We start from the raw sequence: 21871 nt of genomic DNA on the forward strand, positions 1-21871 counted from the left end.
CTGCATCCAGATTTAAGATTGCGGCATCTCTCATCGCTGCAGTGGGCCAGACAAGCAAAGTGAATGTTCCGTACCGCCTCCCAGTGTAGGAGTGAAAAGAGGCAAATATATATATAAAAAAATGCCAACATATTTCAGTTTAAAGCTCTTACTGCGAGTAACTAAGCCTTAGGTGAGACGTTTCAACCTTTAGAATGAGGGAAACACGCAAAACCTAAGAAGCCACCAAATGTTGGGGGCTGGCCAGAGGAAGGGGTGAACCTGGAGGGCCTGATTTAGCCTGGTGTCCAGCATCCTTCATTTCAATGATGAATGTAATGTGTGAACTTGCGCGCTCTCTGGCTGTGCTCATGTGTGAGTGTATTTCTAGGTCATAAGCATTTAGAGGCGGGTTAGGATAGTACAAAGAGCCTCGTGTGGCGCAGAGTGGTAAGCGGCAGTTACTGCAGCCGAAACTCTCCCCACGGCCTGAGTTCGATCCCAGCGGAAGCTGGTTCTCAGGCAGCCGGCTCAGGTCGACTCAGCCTTTCATCCTTCAGAGGTCGGTAAAATGAGTACCCAGCTAGCTGGGGGAAAGGGAACTGCGACTGGGGAAGGCAATGGCGAACCACCCCGCGACAAAGTCTGCCAAGGAAACGTCAGCGAAAGCAGGCGTCCCTCTAGGAGTCAGCAATGACTCAAGTGCTTGCACGAGAGGTTCCTTTCCTTTTCTTTTTCCTAGGATAGTACTAGCAGACTGGTCCAGCTCTGCAGCTTGGCACAGATCTTGTGTATACCCCACCAGCAGTGCACAACATGTGCAAGCTGTGTATTGTAGGCCACAAGGGGCTTTATTAAGCGCCTGGTAGCGCACCGCTAGTTAGTATGTTACATGCAGCCAAGGGGCTCTTCAGCTGAGAAGCCTAATATTTAGTATATCCACGGTTTCCTGTGTGAAATGCGTGCATGTATCAAGGGCTGTGTCATATTTGTGTGTGTTCTTTTTTACACACACAGCCAGAACTGTAATAACAACTGCCCTTCCTTCCTCAAATGCCACCAGAGAGCTGCTGAAGAACTTCTTGCCCTGAGGGAAAGAGAGATGTGGCTTTCGAAGTAATCCCCCCCTCTCCTTTTATGATCTCCCCTTTTATTATATACTTTCTATTGATGTTTATTTTATCTATTTTTATGTAAACACTTTGTGAGGTTTGCCTGAAAAGCGGTATATGAATACGTTAAATAAATATTTTTGAATATGCCGCTTTTCTGAAAGAAAGAAAAAAATCATAGAGCGGTGTATAAAATTAAAAACAGATCAATTTGCAATTCAGTTACAGTTCAACCATCTAAAAATGCAACAAGCCGTATACAAATCTCATGCAGTTTCAAAGCTGGAGCTATCAAACCTTTAAAAGCTGCAGCTTAAAACCCACACGCTCAAAAGGCCTTTGAAACAGAAAAGTCTTTGCAAGGTGTCTGAAGACCAACAGTGAAGGGAACCCGGCGGATCTCCAAGGGAAAGGCATTCCAGTATATTCGCACCACCACCGGGAAGGCCCTGCCTTCTGCACTTGTCCTCCTAACTTGTGACAACCGGACAATGAACAGGCCTTCAGGCTTGTGGACTTCGCTGAGTCATCTGGCGGGCCGCTGTGGGAAACAGGCTATATCGGTCTGGTCCAGCCATCGCTAGCCTGGTGGTCTCCAAATGTTTTGGATTTTAACTCCCAGCAGCCCCAGGCAGCATGGCCTGGGGAATCCTGGGAGTTGTAGCCCAAAACATCAGGAGTGGAGGGCACCAGATGGTGCAAGTCTTGTTTGAATGCCTCTTTACATTCTTAACGCATGTTGGGACTACTGGAGGTCTCGGGATCATGTAGACAGCCAGCAGGGGGCAGCAGGGCCCGTCCTCATCTTGTTCCTATTTCTGGTCTTCGCCTTGTGATGGTAACACACAGTTCCGCAAAGCATGTCTGGTACCCTAGAGGTGTAGGGTTCTCCACGTCTATGCAAGCCGTAGACGTGGCGTGCTCCTACCCAATAGCGTGCCCTTCGTCCTGGGATTCCCTTTTTTCCTCACCCCACTTGGGAATGTGGCTTTGAAAAGCGTTTGCTTTATGTATCGGTGCTGACATGGGCTCTGGTGGCTGGGATGGATGAAGGCTGGGGCTTCCGCCACGGTGCCCACGGACATCTCTCTGTGCACTCACCAGGCTTCCTGCCTCTCCTGACTTTTATTTCTTCAGATTTTAAAAATATTAACTGGGAGGCTGGCATGGTACACAGTGAAGGACTACCCTGCTGGGCCACGTTTGTTAGGGTTCGGAAGGCTGCTTTTGCGTTTTGGAGCTCAGCCCCCACCTCTGCTTTGTACTCAGGTTCTTGGGGAGGCTACTTTTCATCTGGCCGGTTTGCCTTTTGGGAAATGAGTGTTTTGTGATTTCACCCTGACAGCCATTTTAGGAATGGGTAAGCATCCCCCCCAGCTGTCCACAACACTCCCAAATTTCAAATGCACCCCACCAGCCCCAAAAGATTGGGGACCCCTGGATAGAGGTGTTTGCTTAAGGCAGCACGAGACACGTTACTTCTGTTTTGGAGATTGAGAGCTGCTTGCCTCTTCAGCAGCTGTTGTGCAACGGGGCTGGGGGAAGGTTCAGGTGTGTGATTTTAAGGTGGCTTGCCTGGCTCAAATGTGACCCTAACAGTGGATCCCTGTCTGGCTCCTAGTAGAGATGTCCGATTCAAAGCTAGAGTATATTCATACATTTTTTTTAAAAAAAAAATCCTGACGTGGCAGGAGATAAAGCAGCGGAGGGTTCTCCTGCCTGGTCCCTCCCTGGCCTATCGTAAACATCCCCACACGCGTGCTCCCCCTTCCTGTAACTGTTCAGGGCTCTTGATGTGCCACATAGCAAGCAGGGGAGCCAAGTGGTCATTGGATGATGGCTGGGGAGGGAATGGGAGAAGAAGCCACGCTGGGCAATTTCAAGGTCTAACTGGGTGGGAAACATTTTGTCAGGGACTGCATTCCTTTGGGGCAAATCTATTGGGGGCCAGAGCCAAAAGAAAGTGATTTCTTTCGCTCTCGGATGCACCCCCCCCCTTTTCTTTCGCTCTCGGATGCACCCCCCCTTTTCTTTCACTCTCGGATGCACCCCCCCTTTTCTTTCGCTCTCGGATGCACCCCCCCTTTTCTTTCGCTCTTGGATGCACCCACCCTTTCCTTTTGCTCTCGGATGCACCCCCCTTTTTCTTTCGCTCATACATACCCCTTCCTTGTGGGCTGCTGGAGGTCGCCCACCCCTAATAAAAATGTTCTCTAGCTTTGAATCTGGCAGCCTTAACCTCACACCTCCATTATCCCACTAGATTTGCCTGCCATAGCAAAGAACCCTAAAGGCTTTTATTCTGGCTCTCAGTTGTATCTTCTCTAGTTTCCTTTAAATTTCTCTCCTAGATAAATGAGGACATCTGAACTTCATTGCTCTGATCTTCCTGTTAGCATTTCTTCCCTTCCAGAGGGACCGAGAACTTGAGGCTTGCCACAACCATTTGCTGTTTCTCCCATCCCCTTTTTCAGGCTTAACTGAACCAAGGCTTACCTTGTTTTCAGGAGCAGATGTGCCATTCTCTGTGCATGTGCAGAGTGCTTTTTTCCGCTGAGTAACCCCCCTCCCAAAAAAACTGTCACATATCTTGGATCAGGAGAAAAGGATATTAAGGTAAATAGGTGTGAGTTGCTGGTAAATTTGAGCCTTGACTGATGTTCTAGAAATTAAGCTGACTGCCCCTGCCCCCCCCCTGCCCCCCACAATGTAGTGTTTGTTACTGTAATTTTCCACTCTCTCCACCAGGCGGCGCTTGCTTACCATCTTCAAAGCCAAAAGCGAAGGGCGCTCTTCACAAGCTATCAATTTCTGTGTGTTTTGCTCTTTTAAAAGAAAAAAATCTGTCATTTTTAGTGATGTCTTTGCTGCCATTTGGTTCATTTTACAGACTCTACGAGGTGGGGGAACTGGCCGGAGTGCCAGTGAAGTACAATTGCATTGCTGGAGGGGAACTGTGCGCCTCCCCGCCCCCCACGAACCTTGTTCTACTGTCCTATCTGATTATCACAAGCTCCTTACAACCATATTTACAGCATCCTTTCCGCATGGGGATTAATGCAGATCAGCGCTAACTGGCTTGTGCTTAAAACTCCAGGGAACAAGAGGGAAGGAGACCGATTATATAACACCCCTCCCCTCCTTCTGCTCTCCTTCCCTCCACCCTCATCCTCATAGTCATATGTCAAAGTAAAGCTTTGGAGGGCCCAAAACTGGGTTAGAAGACTGGACTGCACTGCCTTGTTTATAGGCCGAGTCGCTGTGCCTTCAATGCAGGGTTGTTGAACATGTGGTCCTCCAGATATTGGCAGACCGCAACTCCTATCAGCATAGCCATGGTGAGGGCTGCTGGGAGTTGCAGTCCAGCAACATCTGGAGGCCCACATGTTACCCATCCCTGCTTTACTGGGGGGCATAAAACAGACATTCAACAGGAGGGTGTTACCTAGGACGTGGAGTGTCATGCACCTCTCTTAAGTAATGAGTGGAAAAAGAGGTGAATCTAAATGGCCTTTTTTTTTTTAAAAAAAAAATGCCCCTGCTCCTGTTTATATAAGGGCAGGCCAACGAGAAAGAATTAAACAGGTGAAATTCCTCCCATCGCTTCGCTGCTAGAAAAAGCCTCCCTTGCTGAATTTCTGGCTTGTCAGACTGTTGTTAAAGGCACAGGGTTGGGGGGGAAGACACATCAATGATACAACACAAACTCAGAATTGGCAACCTGAAGAGACTCCAGAAATAAAACGAAAATAAATTAAAGTGGTGAAGGCTGGGCGTTAGGACTCCTGGGTTCTCTGAAAATAAGGGAAGGGGGCTAGGGAGTTGGGAGCTACCTTGACTTGCTGCACTGATGTGTTTAACGGTGGGGGTGTCCCCATAATCAAAGGTTGCATTTTGTTCTGAGGAATGGCTTTGCATGAACTTTTGCGGTGTGTAGTGGTTGCTTAAGAACTTGCTCCCGGTGTAAGAAGCGGTGGTTCTGGACACAGGCCCGTGGCTGCAGCCAATCAGCTCCCCGCTTTTGTTGGGGACACCGTTAGCTGAATTGCTCAGATCGTGTGACTCGATTCTGTGGTAGAATAGTCTCCATTGCCTTCTGGAGGTGAGTTTGGCACAGCACCTTATTAAATATGTCTCTCAATATTCCAGAATCTTCCTGACAGGTGCTCCCATCTGGGGATATCAATTTCCCCCCCAATAATACCCACTGCCTGGAGACATTTTGAACATATTGCACGGTGCGAAGTCTGTTACACACAATGCCCTTTATTGAAAAACAGACACGGTACATAAATTTAAACATGCCCCCCTGTTAGTAAATTAACCCCTTCCACCCCCTCCCTAGAAAGTTACCCCCACCCTTTATTTTAAAGAATCAAATACACTAGTGTGATAGAGAAAGGAAAGCAACAGATGTGCATAAAAACCCGCATCTAGACATGATGACGTCAGCTCTATATTTCTGTTAGTCCATTCACCCTCTCCAAAACAAGCAAAAGTGGAGGGGACATTTGCAAGGGGCATTTTCAATGTCCCCCTCAGGAAGCGTGAGGGTAAGAACGGAGAAAGAAAGAGAGAATTGAGCCTTTGCAGAGAGGTACAACAACAAAACATGGATGTATGCGCCTGTAAAATGTGCTAAGCTTTCACACGAAAATACAGGCTAAGCAGCCCTGGTGTAGAGCAATGTATTAGGCTGCCTGTTTACCAAGAAGCAAGCCCCACTGATTTGAGTGGCACTTACTTCTGAGTAAACATGCTTAGCCTTGGGGCCGCAATCCACTCCCCCCACCAAAGTCTTGTTAAAATCCAGTGGGGGACCTGTTAGCAGCTTCATGCCAGGGTTAGTGGTGGAGAGTTGATGGCTAAGGAGGCAGCTACATCACATGTTCAGTGTAACGCCATTTTAACTGTCATGGCTTCCCTACAAAGAATCCTGGGAATTTTAATTTGGCAAGATGCTGAGATGCCTCCACCTAGTGCCCTCCAGATGACTGCCATCACCCCACCCAACATGGCATGCTGGTTGGGGATGGGATGGGAGTTGTAGTCAAGACATACCCTGAGGGTACCAGGTTGGGAAAGGCTGCCCTAACTTTTGTGTTCGCTTATTGGGAATGTGAGAGCTGGTGAGTTTATTGGAAGGCAGAGGCTGCTAAATGACCTGAGGGAGAAATGTGTAGTAGAGAAGAGGGCAATATGTGAGGGCCAAGGACATCTGAGTGCTCAGGTTATTTCTAGCCTCAAGAGGTCTCCTGTTGATTCTCTTATTTATCGTATTTGTATCCTTCCCCCTTCTAAGGACTATATAGAACCCTACTTGGGTTTCCCCCATGATTTTATCTTCATAACTCTTCTGACCGGCTGAACACCATCCAGCAAGCTTCATGGCTGAGCAAAGATCGGAATACACCAACTCTATCCTCTCTATTTGTCTTATTTTCCCAAATGTCTTTGTTTCTCATCCTCTCTACTCCTTTCTAACTTTCTTTCTCAAATATTGACAGCTCAGGTGAGTGTTTTATGGTTGGACTACATCATGCTGTACCCTCCTGAAAATCCTGCCAAGTCAAAGGATAGGAACAGACAGGGGACTACTTATAACAGAGCATGCAGAGAGCTAATTGAGGAAGGGGTACACGCGTGTTTATAGTTGTACTCTTTTTTCTTTTTTTCATGCATACAAGGCAAATTCTCTCTCTCTCTCTCACATACACACACACACACACACACACTCACACTCACATTCACTCACACACTCTCCCTCTCGAGATGAGGGATATTACAATATTCCCCCTGCCATTCCATCACACACATGCATAACATTTTTCCATCTCTGCCTCGTCCTGTCCATCAACACTAAAGCTCCTATTTTTTCTTGGGCTCATATTGGATGAGCTTCATTATGGCATCGTTCTTCATCACCCCATCAATAAACTCCTTTTCAGCAATTCTTTCTGCAAAAAAATAAAAATAAAATACACGAATATATATATATATATATATATATATATATATATATATATATATATACACACACACACACACACACACACACACACACACCAAAGGAGGGACCAGTTGAGATGGAGCTACAAGGATTAGGGTTACTTGGTGATGAGGGGCAAATTTTAGTCAAGTTGGGGTATTTGATTCTTGGGGGAAGAAGAGGGGTGGGGGTAGGATTATCCAGCAGTAATCTCAAATCTGGCTAAACAAAGGTTTGTCTATGTTTTGGATGGCCATGCAAAATCAGTCCACAAAAGTTGTTATAATAATGGTTTGGATTTGTCTGGTGCTTAGGGCTGCATTCCTGTCAGTAAAGCCCATTGATCTCAATGGGGCTGACCTCTGAGTAAACATGCATAGAGGATTTTGCTGAGCTTAAAGCACCCCTTGTGTTGTAATTATAACAGTCTTTAGCCTTGATAGTACTCTTCAAATACTTGAAAGGTTGTCACACAGAGGAGGGCCAGGGTCTCTTCTTGATCATCACAGAATGCAGGATATGGAATAATGGGCTCAACTTACAGGAAGCCAGATTCCAGGTGGACATCAGGAAAAACTTCCTGACTGTTAGAGCAGTACAACAATGGAACCATTGCCTAGGGAGGTCGTGGGCTCTCCCACACTAGAGACATTCAAGAGGCAGCTGGTCAACCATCTGTCAGGTAGACTTTAAGGTGGATTCCTGCACTGAGCAGGGGGTTGAATTTGATGGCCCTATAGGCCCCTTCCAACTCCACTATTCTATGAAGGTAGGCCCATATTATTATCTTTGTACTGCTGGAGGCAGTACTTTCTGTGGAAAGAAAAACGATGGAAGAAGTAAGACGATATATACCCGTAAGTTTCTGTAAATGAAGCAGGGTGATTGCACAATAACAGCCTCTTCTGGAAGCTCCCCCAGGTTCATAGCTCGACCTTTTAGTCACCATGACACACCAGCTGTTACTCAGTTAAAGAAAGCTTTAGTTATAGAACCATAGTGTTGGAAGGAATCCCAAAGGTCATTTAGTCCAATCCTGTACCATGCCGGAAACCTGCACTGTTTAAAGCCTCAAACCCAAGGGCCCTCAAAAACCTGGAGCTGTCACTGTTACATCTATAAACTTCTGATAGATTCTATTATATTCAACAGTATATAAATGTTACAAATAAACAAAATCTAATTTAGTCTATAAAGTGTTGAAGATTATTCTGAAACCAGTGTAATCACTAAGTTGGAAACATTCCAAAAGCCAAATAGTGTAATATCTTTACTAGGCAAACTCAAAGATCACCAAAAATAAGATATATAAAGTGATTTTGTGTGTAAGCTTTCAAGCCAGGCAGAACTCTTTACTTTTCCATTCCACATAGTGGAAGAGTTCAGTATAAGTCATCAACTGGCTGAGCAAAATGAGTCAGGCAGGTCTGTAACAGTGGGTTGAATCCAGTTGAACTGTAGTCATATTGACTAACTTGTCCCATTTATTTCAGTGGGACCTAAGTGCAATTAACTGGATGTGATTCCAGACAAGGTTGTTCCCATATAATCGCTTGATTATATGAGACAACAATTCATGCTGTTTTCAGTTTATAATCCTCCTGTGTTTTCCAACCACTTCTTCTGTCTTTTTTTCTTACCCACCCACTCACCCCAAATCTGTTAAGGAGGAAAAGATGAAAAAGTTGTCCAATAGGTGCTTCTAGATGTGGTTTTTATCTTGCAATTGCCCTGCCTCAAACACAGAATTTTAGAAGGGGTCTAAACAATGACAGTTTACAAACGGAAACCATCACTCTTCTGTTTTTCTACCACTTCGTTTGTCTTTTTTTTCCTAAGCAGAAAAAAATCCATTAAAGAGGAAAAGACCAAGTAGCTACACAATGCCTTGTATCTGGTTCTAACCTGTTGTGTTGATATAGGGACCAAATACCATTCTCCCACCCTCCCCTGTCCTTGTGGCACAGAGGAGAGCATGAATGACTTGGCATGTGAGGAGAGGAGGAGGAGGAGGAGGGAACAGGAATAGCAGTTACCTGTATCTCCCTTCTTGAAAAATGCCCACAGCTTGTCTGCCCGTTTCTGGGGGGTGTTTTCATCATCAGGCAAGGCCTTCTGCTCTTCTGGAGGGATCATCCTAAATATTGCCTGGCAGAATGAAAGGAAGAAATGTTAACAACTGGTCCAGAACACAGTGTCAATATATTGATTTAGTAGATTTCAGTATATAGAGCTACCTGGGGCAGTGAGTTATATCCCATCCCAGTTCCAGAGAACCGAGAAGTTCTGGCTCCCAGTTCTGTTCTAATATATGAAACCTCATTTCCTTCCCAGGAAGCGTTCATTGTTCTCCTTAAATACACACAATTCCTATGGATAAGAGGGTATGAACATAGACACCAATGCAACTGGCTTGCAAATCCCAGTACTGGTACAATCAAGGAGGATAGAAACTTGGGAGCCAGTGTGGTGTAGTGGCTAAGGTGTTGGATTGGGAATTGGGAGATCTGAGTTCTAGTCCCCATTCGGCCATGGAAACACACTAGGTGACTTTGGGCCAGTCACAGACACTCAGCCCAACCTACCTCACAGGGTTGTTGTTCTGAGGATAAAATGGAGAGGAGGAAGACTATATATGCCACCTTGAGGTCCTTGGAGGAAAAAAGGTGGGATATAAATGAAATAAATAAACTCTCCTAAAGGGATAGGTAAATAAAAGAGGCAGGTTAGAAAATAAAAAGGTAAGAAGAGCCATGCTGGCTCAGACCAAAGACCCATCAAGTCCAGTTTTCTGTTCACACCATGTCTGACTAGATGCTTGTGGGACACCCACAACAGCATCCTCTCACTTGTGTTTCCTAGCAACTGGCACACAGAGGTTTCCTGCCCTTGATACTGGAGGCAATATAGCCATTGTGGTTAGTAATTATTGTGATTAGCCACTATTGATTGCCTTTACCTCCATACCTTTTGTCTAAATCCCTTTTAAAGCCATCCAAGTTGGCGGCCTTCACTCCCTCTTATGTGAAGAAGTATCTCCTTTTATCTGCCCTGAGTCTCCCACCACTGAATTGAATGACCTCAGTTTCTAGGATTATGAGAGAGGGAGAAAAGGGTCTCCCTATCCATGCAGAAACTATAAGAAGGGATGGGGTGAAGTTGCCCATTGACAGCTTCCAGATAGCAGACTGAGCAGGCACATAAGTCTGTCCTTTCCACTACGGTGAGATGTCTTGTATTTCTATTTAAATAAGCTATTTCTAAATCTGTATTGATCTATTTGAATATGCAGTTATGCCAATAGGTGTCCTCTTTTGTCTGCTTTTTGGGTGACGCGTGTCCTCCTTTTTTCTGATGTGAAAGTGGCCACCCTATTAACCCCCACTTCTCTGCACCTCATCCTGCAGGCCATTTCAGGGGAAGGAGGTGGGACGTATGTATTTACGCCCCTGGGTTAATCCTGGACTTACGGGCGATTATGTGACGCGCAAGGTGACTCCAGGGCAGGACAGGGGTGGTGGTTTCGGATGTGTCCAGGTGACAGGGAAAACTGCTTAAGTGGCTTGGGAGGATTGGCACCTGTGAGCCTCTTGTTTTCAAGACCAAGTTTGATGGGCCATCTACTATTCCAGCCTTGGGCCTCATTCACTGTTACTTACAAATCAAAACTATGGGGCACCCTAGCCTTGGATTGTATTTCCTTTCATCCCAGGTTCAAACCTGTAAGCCCATTCCTCTGAAACGGGCCTACGATTCCATTCAGCTCAGTCCTGCTGAAAATGCTGCATTTCAGTAGCTTCTTTTGGTTTGGAATTATCATAGCAAAATCCTGCTGGATTGCTACCTGTCTTTCATTGGGCCTTTAAAGAAGCAGCTCTCTCACACACAGGATAAACAGCGCAAGTTTCCCCCCATTTCCACTCTAGGAAAAGCTTATGCTAAATTTCTGCATCTCGGATAGGAGCAGGATGAGTAAACAATATGTCAACCGAGCTTGCTGGTGTGAGGAATATAAGTACTATGTTCACAGCTATGATACTGCTTAGGCTCTCTTCACTACTTACATTCCTGTATGCTACTTTGCAAGAAATTCCTAGGTCTTACCAGCCTCTCTGAAATGTTAATAAGCAGTTGTTTTCGATGGAACGTAGACATTCTCTATTACATCATGGAGACAGATAAAATGCCTTTTAATGCAAAATTGCGACACATCTGTGGCGTGCTGAGAATCTCAGCCTTAATTTCATTTTTCAAAACCAAGTTTCTGGTCCTTATGGTTATTAAGAGAGCAATCTGAAGATATGCTGACCATTTCCACTGAAGGGAAAGTCCAGAACCAGATCCAAAATTGGTAACTTTAAATGAGTCTGCCTGATCTGTAAAAATTAAAATACGCCCCCTCCCCAAATGCAGTGGGTTTAGTGATTCGCTCATTTTGGATTTTTAAAGTACAACATTTAGAAGGGGACCTTCATACCCACTCAGCTTCTGTGTGTAGAAATGATAATTTATAGGGCAGTACAGTGGATATATGCTGGGCTTAAATCTCAGATACCAAGGTTCAAGCATCTGTTACTTTGATGTGCACCCCTGGACACCACAGTCTCCTTTTCCTATCTGTAAAATGGGAATATTACTGACCTGCCGCCACAGACATGACAGAGGTTTGTTGTTCAAACAAACATAAGGATTACAAATATATATATATTACCTTAAAAGACTAAACAGACAGTATTATTTAGTTTATTTTTAACTGTGAGCTGTCTTGAGGGCTCCTGCTGGACTGAAATATAGGATATAGTTGTAATAAATAAGCAATTTACTGTGGAATTAGGCATGCATAATGTCCAGGCCCCCTTATTTAATAAAAACAAAGTTCTAGTCCTTCTGCAGCAAGAAACTACTTGAAAATGTTTTAGCTGTGCCTGGTGAAGTCCCAAAAGCCAGAAAGGGACTGGGCAGTGCTGCTTCCAGGGGTCAGACATTGAGGTTTAGGGCACAATCCTATGCATGTTTAGACAGAAAAAAGGCCTAGCAGCCAACTATGGCCAATTTCCCTGTTCTTTTCCCCTTCTGTGCTATCTGCCATGCTAGTTCTCCCCCCTCCCAAATGCTTTGATCAATGAGGAAAGGGGGCAAAACGATTTTTAGGCTTGTGGCTGCTTAAAGACAAACGAATTATTATGGCCTAAGGTTTCATGGACTAGGATCCACTTCAACCAATGAAGTTGGAATAGATGATGCAGAATAAGCTAATATACCCCCTTCAGTTTTATTTGGTTGAGGCAACTGCCCCCACCCCCGTTTCTCAAGGTGGCAAGTTCCTAACAGTCAAGTCTTATTTATTTAAAATCCCTTCACAACGGCCCTGGGACATCGGTCACTGTTGGTCCCACTTACTTATGTGCTAAAGTATAAAGGCCAAAGGACAGTGGTTTGCTCGGGTCACCTGGTGAGTCCAGAGTGAAAACTGAAATATTAATCCTGGTCTGAGCTCCAAAGCTGTAACCATTGGTTTTGCCTTCCCATAATGTGGGTATGTAAATACATAATCCACTCCCTAGAGAAGTACAGCAATTTCTTACCTTAGGTTGCCAATGCATGTGCCAAAAAGGCCACAACACATTGATGATTCAGCAAGTTTCCCATGTAAGTTGAAATTACATTTCATTATCTCAACACTCAGTGCTCTGAAGGCCTTTTAAGGCGCTGGTAAGGGTGACCATATGGAAAGGAGGACATGGCCCTTTTTCTTTAACAGTTATATTGAAAAGGGAATTTCAGCAGGTGTCATTTGTATGCATGTAGCACCTGGTGAAATTCCCTCTGCATCCCAACAGTTAAACTGTAGGAGCCCTGCCCTCTTTTGTATCTGGTCACTCTAGCTGAAGACGGCAGGGCTTCTGCAGCTTTAACTGTTTTGATGAAGAGGGAATTTCACCAGGTGCTGCATGCATACAAATGGCACCTGCTGGAATTCCCTTTTCTATACAGCTGTTAAAGATATAGGAACCCTGTCCTCCTTTTCATATGGTCGCCTTAGGTAAACCATCATTTTGAAACATGTCAAGAGATTTACTCCCATGTCAAGAGTGACCATAATTCTAAAAATCTGCAGGTATAAACCAACCACAAAGATAAAAAAAAATGATCAGAGATTGGACAGGTGAGTACACTGCAATGTACATGTCTCTTTGAATGCGGAGAATGAGCCAAGGGGTGACTGGCTAAGAACTTTGGACCCAGACTTAGCCATACTTAGAGTAGACATATTGAAATGAATAGGATTTAAGATGGGTCTACCCTAAATATGACTATGGCCTAATCTACATCAAGCAGGATATTACACTATGAAAGCGGTATATAATAGGCAGGAGCCACATCATGCAGGATATAGCGGTATGAAAGCGGTATATGGTATGTGTCAATGGGCCCCAACAGTTGGCAGTGCATTTCAATAAAGCAGTAGTGTGGCTCCTGACTTTTATATACTGCTTTCATACTGTTTTCATAGTGGAATATCCTGCTTGGTGTAGATGAGCCCCAAGTCTGGATCCAAACTAGAGGATCTGTTTGCAGTAAGTTGTACAAAATAACTTATTATGGGGAAAGTTTGTTCATTTTTTCTCATAACAAAATTAAACTCTGGTGGTCAAAAGCAATTTTCATACAAATGACAAATAACAGATCATGCATTTACTAGTTTGAATTTCATGATGTCTGGTGATACGGTGCCATCTCTGAGCATACCCCGACATATATTAATTTAACATTGAAACTGATTTGGAAGGGCACCTACTGCATTTTGGTACAACAAGCAGGAATATGTCTGTCAAACGGGTTGTATACCTCCGACTTTGCCTTTAACCTCCAATTAATTTGAAGAACATATAGGGATATTCCCCTCAATGTAGGGAAATCTCAGTACAAATTTCTACAAAGAGCAAAAAGGGCAATTTCCTAGAAACAAAGCAAAAATTACAGGGTAATTTGAAAGTCTTTCCCCAGAATTCTTGTGTATTGCCCTCGATTAAAGGAAACAGGCAGTTGTAGAATCCCCTCAATGTCTTGTGTTACTTGTGCTGCTGATGCAAATAACAACAACAACAACAACAACAACAACAACAACAACAACAATAATAATAATAATAATAATAATAATAAATAGCTGGCTTGTCCATAACTTGCCAGCAATGATTTTGGAGTAAGAAATTATATTTGCTGCCGTCTCTGCGAATTCATTGTTCCAGGATCTCTTCCAAATCAGGATGGATCTACACAGCATGAGGTGATAGAATGGTCTGAACCATGTCAGACAACAGGTGTGAGGGGAGTCACAGTTTTAAGTACTCCCCAATTGAAATTAAAACTCCCTGTAAGTAGAGAAGTAGCCCAGCAGGGAAGGAAAGCGCAAACACACTGGGACAGAACCTTTCTCCCTCATGTGGGTATTTTTCTACTTGAAAGGGGAGCATTTTTTGTGATGTGAGAAAATATTCTAGAAAGGTATCCCACATCTGCAATCTGATGTGGTACAGCCCACTGTTCTACGGCATTTTTAGGGCAGCTTCTGGAAGGGATCAGACACGTATAGTTCATTTCCTCCCATTTCGGAGTGTGTTTTTTAACAGCTCCCTCTGATGAACATTGAGTAGGAACTAGTAGGAACTAGTCTGGAACTAGTTGAAATCCCAGCTCAGCTCATGGTTTCATAGAGTGAGTTGATCCCAAAACTCTCTGAATCTCTCATTCACCCACTCATTATACATGAGGCAATTATTGTGGGCTCGTGATTTCTCACTCACGGTAGTTTGTGGGTGCTTGTAGGGTGACCATATGAAAAGGAGGACAGGGCTCCTGAATCTTAAACAGTTGAACAGAAGAGGAAATTTCAGTAGGCGTTATTTGTATGCATGCAGCACCTGGTGAAATTCCCTCTTCATCACAACAGTTAAAGCTGCAGGAGCCCTGGCCTCTTTTGTATCTGGGGGCTGTTATTGGGAAAAATCCAGCAATCTGAATGGTAGAATGAAATGCTAGTGTAGTTGTGCAATTCTGCTATACCACAGTGCCACCTAGAGGTTATGCAGTGGAACATACAGAAAGGCAAAGAAGGAAAAATCCTGCAGAAAAACAGGTGAAGAGGATCCAATCTTAATACCACAAAGAATCCAGAAACAGAAGCCACAGTAAAGTGGTGGGTTAAAACCCTCTTGTTGTTTATGGAAACATAATTACCCTTCTTTTTGGAAGAATTAAGTCAGGATTGGAGCCCATGTTGCATTTTTTGGGATGTTTTTCATGGGAGACCTGTTTGCTTACATCTGCTTACAAGGGGCCCTGTATATGCTCTCTATTGCCACCCCCTCCCATTCTTCCCAATCAAACACTAAGAAATTATTCAGTCTCTGCCTATGTCTCTAAACCTATGCCCAAATACATTTTCATCATGCCTTCCCAAGGTCAGAGGAAGCTGTTTCCTGGACAACACAGTTGAAACAAGGCAAATACAGCCCTGACAGGGTCAGGGATTTAACCCCCCTAATCCAACTTTAATCTCAGATTGCTCTATCCTTCTTCCACGGCTTGCAGCGGACACATTGGGAGGGAAGTCTAGAAACTGGAAAAGTGGAGGAAGGCCGACAGAATAAGGAATGATAGGTTATGTTACATGCAGCTTTGTCAAATTCGCAGGGATGCATGTCAGGCCAAAATATATGGCCACCTCAACAACTTTCAATGCAACTTTGTCACACAAGAGTCAGTCTTCAAGAGTTTCATGTTTCACATTGCAGTCTCGTCAGTCTTCCTGAGAAGAAATTTCTCCATTTCGGGGATAGCAACAGCCAAAGTCTTGTCTATGCTCCAAATTTAAACTAGCTTCAAACCTGTTTAACTGTTATAGATCCACGGAATCGTGGGAATTATAATTCCCTGTGAATCCCTTAAATACTGTTAACATCCTCACAAAATTAGAATTACCAGACACTGTTGGGGCTTCAAAACAGTTTAGATTAGTAGTATAGAGGAGTCCAAATTTGATTCTTTACTTGAGGATTCAACCCTGCCTTTAGAGTGTGTGTATGAAAATGGCTTCATTTCTTCCTTAAAAATAAAAAAAATGCACCTTTCTGGGACAGTTGAAGCCAATGAGATAAAATTAGGAATGGATTTAGAACCTTTTATTGCTCTGCCAATCCAGCTCATCCCGTTAAACAAGGATAACAGGATTTCCCCCATTGGGCAAGGCTAATTCCATTTGGGCACAAGACAAAGCCCTCAGCCAAGGTAATCCGTTGTCATCCCATCACCTCGAGGTGGGTCGAGAGAGCGACATGTCCAACTGTTACCTCCACCCTTCCCTCCTTGTGATTAGTACCACCTTGAGTCGAGACACGTGACACTACCTCCCGTGGGAGCAGAAAATGGTTTCCATGGCTACCTCTCGATCCAGGAATGAACTGGCCTGAGGCCCGCCTAGATAGCTGGGGCCCATGCACCTGAACATTGTTCTGATCATAAGAAAGCCTGAGGCAACGGCAGGCCAGCCCAAATGATCCAAACCTTTTCAGGGAATAAGAACAACAACAACAAAACCCAACAATGATTGGAGTGGCTTCCTCAGGGATCCTTTCTCATCTTTTGCCTCTAGACAATAAAAGGTCCACTGTTGTTGTTATGGCATGATCATGTGGGAAGATCCCCCCCCCCCCCGGCGCATAATCCCACCGCTGTAAAGAAGCCCACTTCTAACCCGTGTGGAATCTCAGTGAGGAAGCTCTCAGGGTTCGTCTGGCATGTATGCTCCTGCCCACAAGGCCTTGCCGTGCTTCCCTGCCCCCCCCCCAACTTCCCACACGTCATCCTCACTCACCGTGATGATCTCCAGGACCTCATTCTTGCTGATCTCTCCGTTGCGGTCCACATCAAAGAGAGAGAAAGCCCACTCAAGCTTCAGGTCAGTCTTGCCAGTGGAGGTGAGGTGGAGTGCAATGATATACTCCCGGAAGTCCAGGGTCCCGTCATCATTGGTGTCGAAGCTTCGGAAGACGTGCCGGGCATAAACCTTGGGGTCAGAGTTGGGGAAGAAGTTGGCATAGATCTTCTCAAACTCGACCCGGCTGATGCGCCCGTCGGGGCACTGCTTCTGGAAGCTCTCGTACCATTTGCACAGCTCGTCCTCCGAGTACTTGGTGTTCAGCTTCAGGTCTTCAAGGATCTCCTTGGACAGGGCCCCACTCTTACTGTTGCCCATTGTTTGGTCGTATGCTCACCCCACACCGCTTTACCAATGTCCCTGGCTCGTCCGTCCTGTTTCGACCTAGCCAGTGAAACGGATGGTGCCTGGGCAGCTTTCTTATATAGACTCCCCGGGGAGGGGAGGGTGGGACCATGGAGCCCTCTTGCCTTGGCTTGCCACACCTGGTGGCCAGGAGTGTATGTGCACGCACACACATACTACACACAAAAGGGTGGGGGGGAGAGAGAGGCTATTTTGGTTGTGCTGATCACATTTGTTGCAAGCTCTTTAGCACAAGGGAAATCGGATTTGGGCATTGTGGACCTTTCTCTCCCCCTCCCTCTCTGTTGCCCTCCTAGCCTGCCTTCCCTTAACACCATAGCTCTGCTATGTTCCCAACCATGTGCCAGCCCAGAGGACAATTGGGGAAATAAGAGATTGGGGGGGGGGTATTGGAAAGAATGAAAGTATAGATGAGACAGCATCTGTGGGGATTGTTGGACAGATGGACGGACACCGATTGGTGTGACCCCAGAAATATTTGTTTTCTTAAGCTGTAAAGCACTATGCCGATTCATAGTATTAATGTCAATAAACCGTCGAACAGCTGATAGGCCAACACAAACCTCATGATGACCCAGCCAAATTCAACTATTTAGTCCCACCTATTGTAAGTGAAGGTTTCAGTTGCAATCCTTAGAACGTTTGATTGTGGTGCTGGTGAGGAAGCCCCATTGAACACAGTGGGCCTTAAGTCTGAGTGAGCACGTGTAGGGTTCTGCTCTTAAACACAGACCTTACTCTCCCATTATAATCATGAGGTGGGGGGGGGAGAAAGAAAACAAATGAGCTGAGTGGCTACTTGAAAGCCCAAGTTAAGCCACCCCATCCTAAGGAGGACAGGGCTTCTGTGTCTTTAACAGTCCTGTTCCTGCAGCTTTAACTGTTGATGAAGAGAGAATTTCACCAGGTGCTGCGTGCATACAAATGACACCTGCTGAAATTCCCTTTTCTATTCAACTGTTAAAGATACAGGAGCCCTGTCCTCCTTTTTGGTGGGAAAAGGATGTGTGTTCTCTCTCTCTCTCTCTCACTCACACACACAGACACAGACACACACACACTCTTGTCTGAATAAAATTCACTTTTAGCCAGATGGAGAGGAAGCATAGGTACCAGTTCCATCAACGCAAAGACGCACAGTGAATTAACGAAAGGCAAACAGATGTTCCATCAACACAGAGAGAGAATGCAAACAAACAAGGAAGGAAGTACTGGATTTATGACAAGTATGTTTTATTATATATGATTCCTCAAGAAGTATCTGAGAGGCTGCCAAGCTATAACTTGGTAATGGCCTGTGGGTCTCATCTACACCAAGCAGGATATTCCACTATGAAAGTGGTATGAAAGCGGTATATAAAAAGCAGGAGCCACACTACTGCTTTATAGCGGTACTGAAGTGCACTTACATCGGGTTGGGGGCTATCGGCACATTCCATATACCACTTTCATAGTGTTATATCCTGCTTGGTGTAGATGTGTCATGGGCCCCAACAATTGTCAGTGCACTTCAGTACCACTATAAAGGAGTAGTGTAGATCCTGCAGTGCACTTCAATAGCGCTATAAAGCAGTAGTGTGGCTCCTGCCTTTTATATACCGCTTTCATAGTGGAATATCCTGCTTGGTGTAGATGAGCCCTGAGTATCTCCCACTGCCTCACCCCAACTTTTACTTGCCCCAAGTCAGCGAGGCCCTGCTCTAGATACTGTCATTCAGATTATACTCCACTAGGAGCAGGGCCTTTTCTGTGATGGCCCCATGGGTTATGGAATGGAACTCTCTCACTTGTGAAGGCCTGGTGGCAAGATCTTTTGACTCCTTCTAAAAACAAGTAAAAACGGTGCCTCTGGCATTTGGAAGTAGATTTTCTGGGCCTTGATTTGGAGTGCCTGATGTTGTTGCTGTTGTTTTTAATTGCTATGTGTAGTTCTTTGATACATAGCTTTGGATTTTGAGATGTCCGTTTTTTAAACTGTTATTTTAAAAGTTCCTTCTAAACTGCTTTTGGGGACTTTAAAAAAAGAACTAAAAGGCAGTTTGCAAATGTCATAAATTGATATAAATAAATAAAATAAGAGAATAGCATGCATAAGTGTATAGAGTTAGTTAGAGACCTATCCGATGCTCTCCTAGCAAGCATACATTAACCTCACTGGGGTTTTGTAGAATGTGAAATCAAATACCTCATACATTATGTTTTTTAGCATTAACATGGCAAAACATGTTCATGTTTTCTGTAAGCCCTATATTTTGGGGTGGGTGGGGATTCTTTGGTATTCCAGATGTCAGCCCTGCCCCCGGATGTGTTGAGATAAACATCTGATTTTATTTTATTTTTTAAAGGAAGTGATATCATAAATGTAGACAAAAGGAATGGAACAGTGTGGCTTAGACTGCCGGTGCAACGGAAGTGTGTGAGTGTAAATAAAGGCAGAACAGCCAGAAAGCAAATACCTTGGACAGCTCCGTTAAAATTCTGAATGAAACCCCGAGCGGATTCACTGCCCCGTTGATATCGGAGTCACCAGCTTTCCCTTCTCCCTGGTGCCTATTTGCTTGACCACTGGGAGCCATGGCTGTGCACTGCACGGGCAGGGGTGTCAGCAGGAGTTGGTTAGAGAGCAAGGTTAATCTCCATCACCTTCTGGGAATAAAGAAGAAAGGGGTAAACGAGGGAAGCTGTTACAGGAAGACGTGGATGTAAAAGCAGCCAAAGGAAGGGATGAAAGAAACTAGAAGTTTGGGACAGGGTTTAAGATAAGTGTGAACGAAGAAGGGGAGAAGAAATGACAGGAGAAGGCTAAGGAGACACTGAGGGCTCATCTACACCAAGTAGGATATAACACTATGAAAGTAGTATGAAAGTGGTATATGGTATGTGTCAGTGGCCCCCAACAATTGTCAGTGCACTTCAGTACCACTATAAAGCAGTAGTGTGGCTCCTGCCTTTTATATAACTCTTTCATAGCAGAATATCCTGCTTGGTGTAGATGAGCCCTGAGAGACATGTGGAGGAAGGAGAAAAATATAAAACGAACAGAAGTCCCCTAACCCTTTTGTGTTCGTGGACACATTTGGAATTTTGAGACAGTGTCATGGGCACTCTCACAAAATGACTGCCATGGGGGGGGGGGGGGGCACAGCCAGTACAAAATACCTGTTTCCCAGAATATAGACTAACTAGCCCAACAACCTAAAAATAAGGGAGACGGAGGGGTTTGAGCTCCAAAATACGAAACCATTCTTTTGAACCCAAATAAATAAAGGGCAGTGCTTTGCATTGCAGCATAGCCATCTCCCAGTTTTTCTTTTTCTTTTTAATCTGGCACCAACGCTGCTATCTTTCCGGCGCCAGGTTAAGACTTTCCTCTTTGCCCAGGCATATGGCGGCACATCTTAATCACCCACATGTTTAGTTTTTTTAACGGTTTTTAATGCTTTATGTGTGTATGTTCTTTGTTTTAGAATTTTAAATTTTGTATACGTGTTTTTATCTCAATTTTAGAATTTCTGTAAACCGCCCAGAGAGCCCTGGCTATGGGAGCAGTATATAAGTGTAATAAATAAATTAATTAATTAAATTAAATTAAAATAATATTAAATAAAATTAAGATCAGGGAGCCTGGTGGGCAGCAGGAGCAGTATTGGAAACTCAGGCTTAAAGCATCTGAATCAGCACATTCATCCTGAAATGGGAAGGCAGAGTAATGATTAATTTATTTAAAATAGTTCTTGGCCGCCTTTCAGGGGAGAAGCCCTCTCAAAACACATGGGGTGCAGTCCTATGCATGTTTAGGCAGAAACGGCCGGGAGTTGCAGGTCTTTTTTTCTGTCTAAACCTGCATAGGGTTGCGCCCTAAGATATTATTTAAAAGAGGTAAATACATAAACACAATACAAACAGCAATAAGAACTAACAATAAAAACCAGAGCAACCACAGCTTTACGTCCAACTTTCCTTCCCAGAGAACCCAGGAGTTTTAGTTCCCAGCCTTCCCCTTCCTCTTCTCTAACCAGTAGGGAGCACTCCTTTCCTGATACTGTTATATAGGCTCTGACCGCCTCGTAACCCACACACACACACACTCTGGCGGCTAATTGCAATGGGCCACTGCTAATTTGGCTGTCCCTTGCTGCCCTCCACCATATGTTCAATCCGCTTTGCCCAGCCAGATCTGTCAGTAAAGCGGTATTAGTGTCAAAAGTAATCTGTCAGGATTCAGTTGGGGGTGGGCACGTTTCTGTAGAGGAGATATCACCCCCAAACCTCTGCCCCTTGTAGCTGGGAAGTGGGTAGAAGGATACAGCATAGAAGAAACCCAGCCCCCACCCCACACCAGCCAACCATCCACCCTACCTTAACCAGGCACCTTCCAGATGGGTTGGACTACAAAGGCCATCATTTCCATCTTGAGGGGAGGGCAACCATTTGGTTGAGGTTGGAGACAACCCCTTTGCGAACTCCTCACTCTGCATTAGAACAGAG

The 21871-nt window shown here is 44.7% G+C and overlaps 1 protein-coding gene across 1 annotated transcript; it reads right to left on the bottom strand.

Moving 5' to 3' along the window:
* Nucleotides 1-6959: 6959 nt before the first annotated feature.
* On the bottom strand, nt 6960-17335 carry RCVRN (recoverin). The gene is made up of 3 exons (XM_063137670.1): nt 16955-17335; nt 9117-9228; nt 6960-7048 (listed from the first exon to the last, which is right to left on the bottom strand). Exons 1-3 carry the CDS (start codon nt 17333-17335, stop codon nt 6960-6962), a joined length of 582 nt encoding a protein of 193 aa, XP_062993740.1.
* Between the last annotated feature and the right edge of the window lie 4536 nt (nt 17336-21871).

The sequence above is a fragment of the Elgaria multicarinata genome, chromosome 11 (assembly GCF_023053635.1).
Source record: "Elgaria multicarinata webbii isolate HBS135686 ecotype San Diego chromosome 11, rElgMul1.1.pri, whole genome shotgun sequence".
Lineage (NCBI taxonomy): Eukaryota > Metazoa > Chordata > Lepidosauria > Squamata > Anguidae > Elgaria > Elgaria multicarinata.

Excerpts from the sequence above, each read along its gene's own strand:
- RCVRN (XM_063137670.1), bottom strand. The coding sequence starts at position 17,335 with ATGGGCAACAGTAAGAGTGGGGCCCTGTCCAAGGAGATCCTTGAAGAC. Across the intron at positions 9,229-16,954 it reads AGGTCCTGGAGATCATCACG|GCAATATTTAGGATGATCCC; the intron begins GTGAGTGAGGAT and ends TCATTCTGCCAG. Across the intron at positions 7,049-9,116 it reads TTTCAAGAAGGGAGATACAG|AAAGAATTGCTGAAAAGGAG; the intron begins GTAACTGCTATT and ends ATTTTTTTGCAG.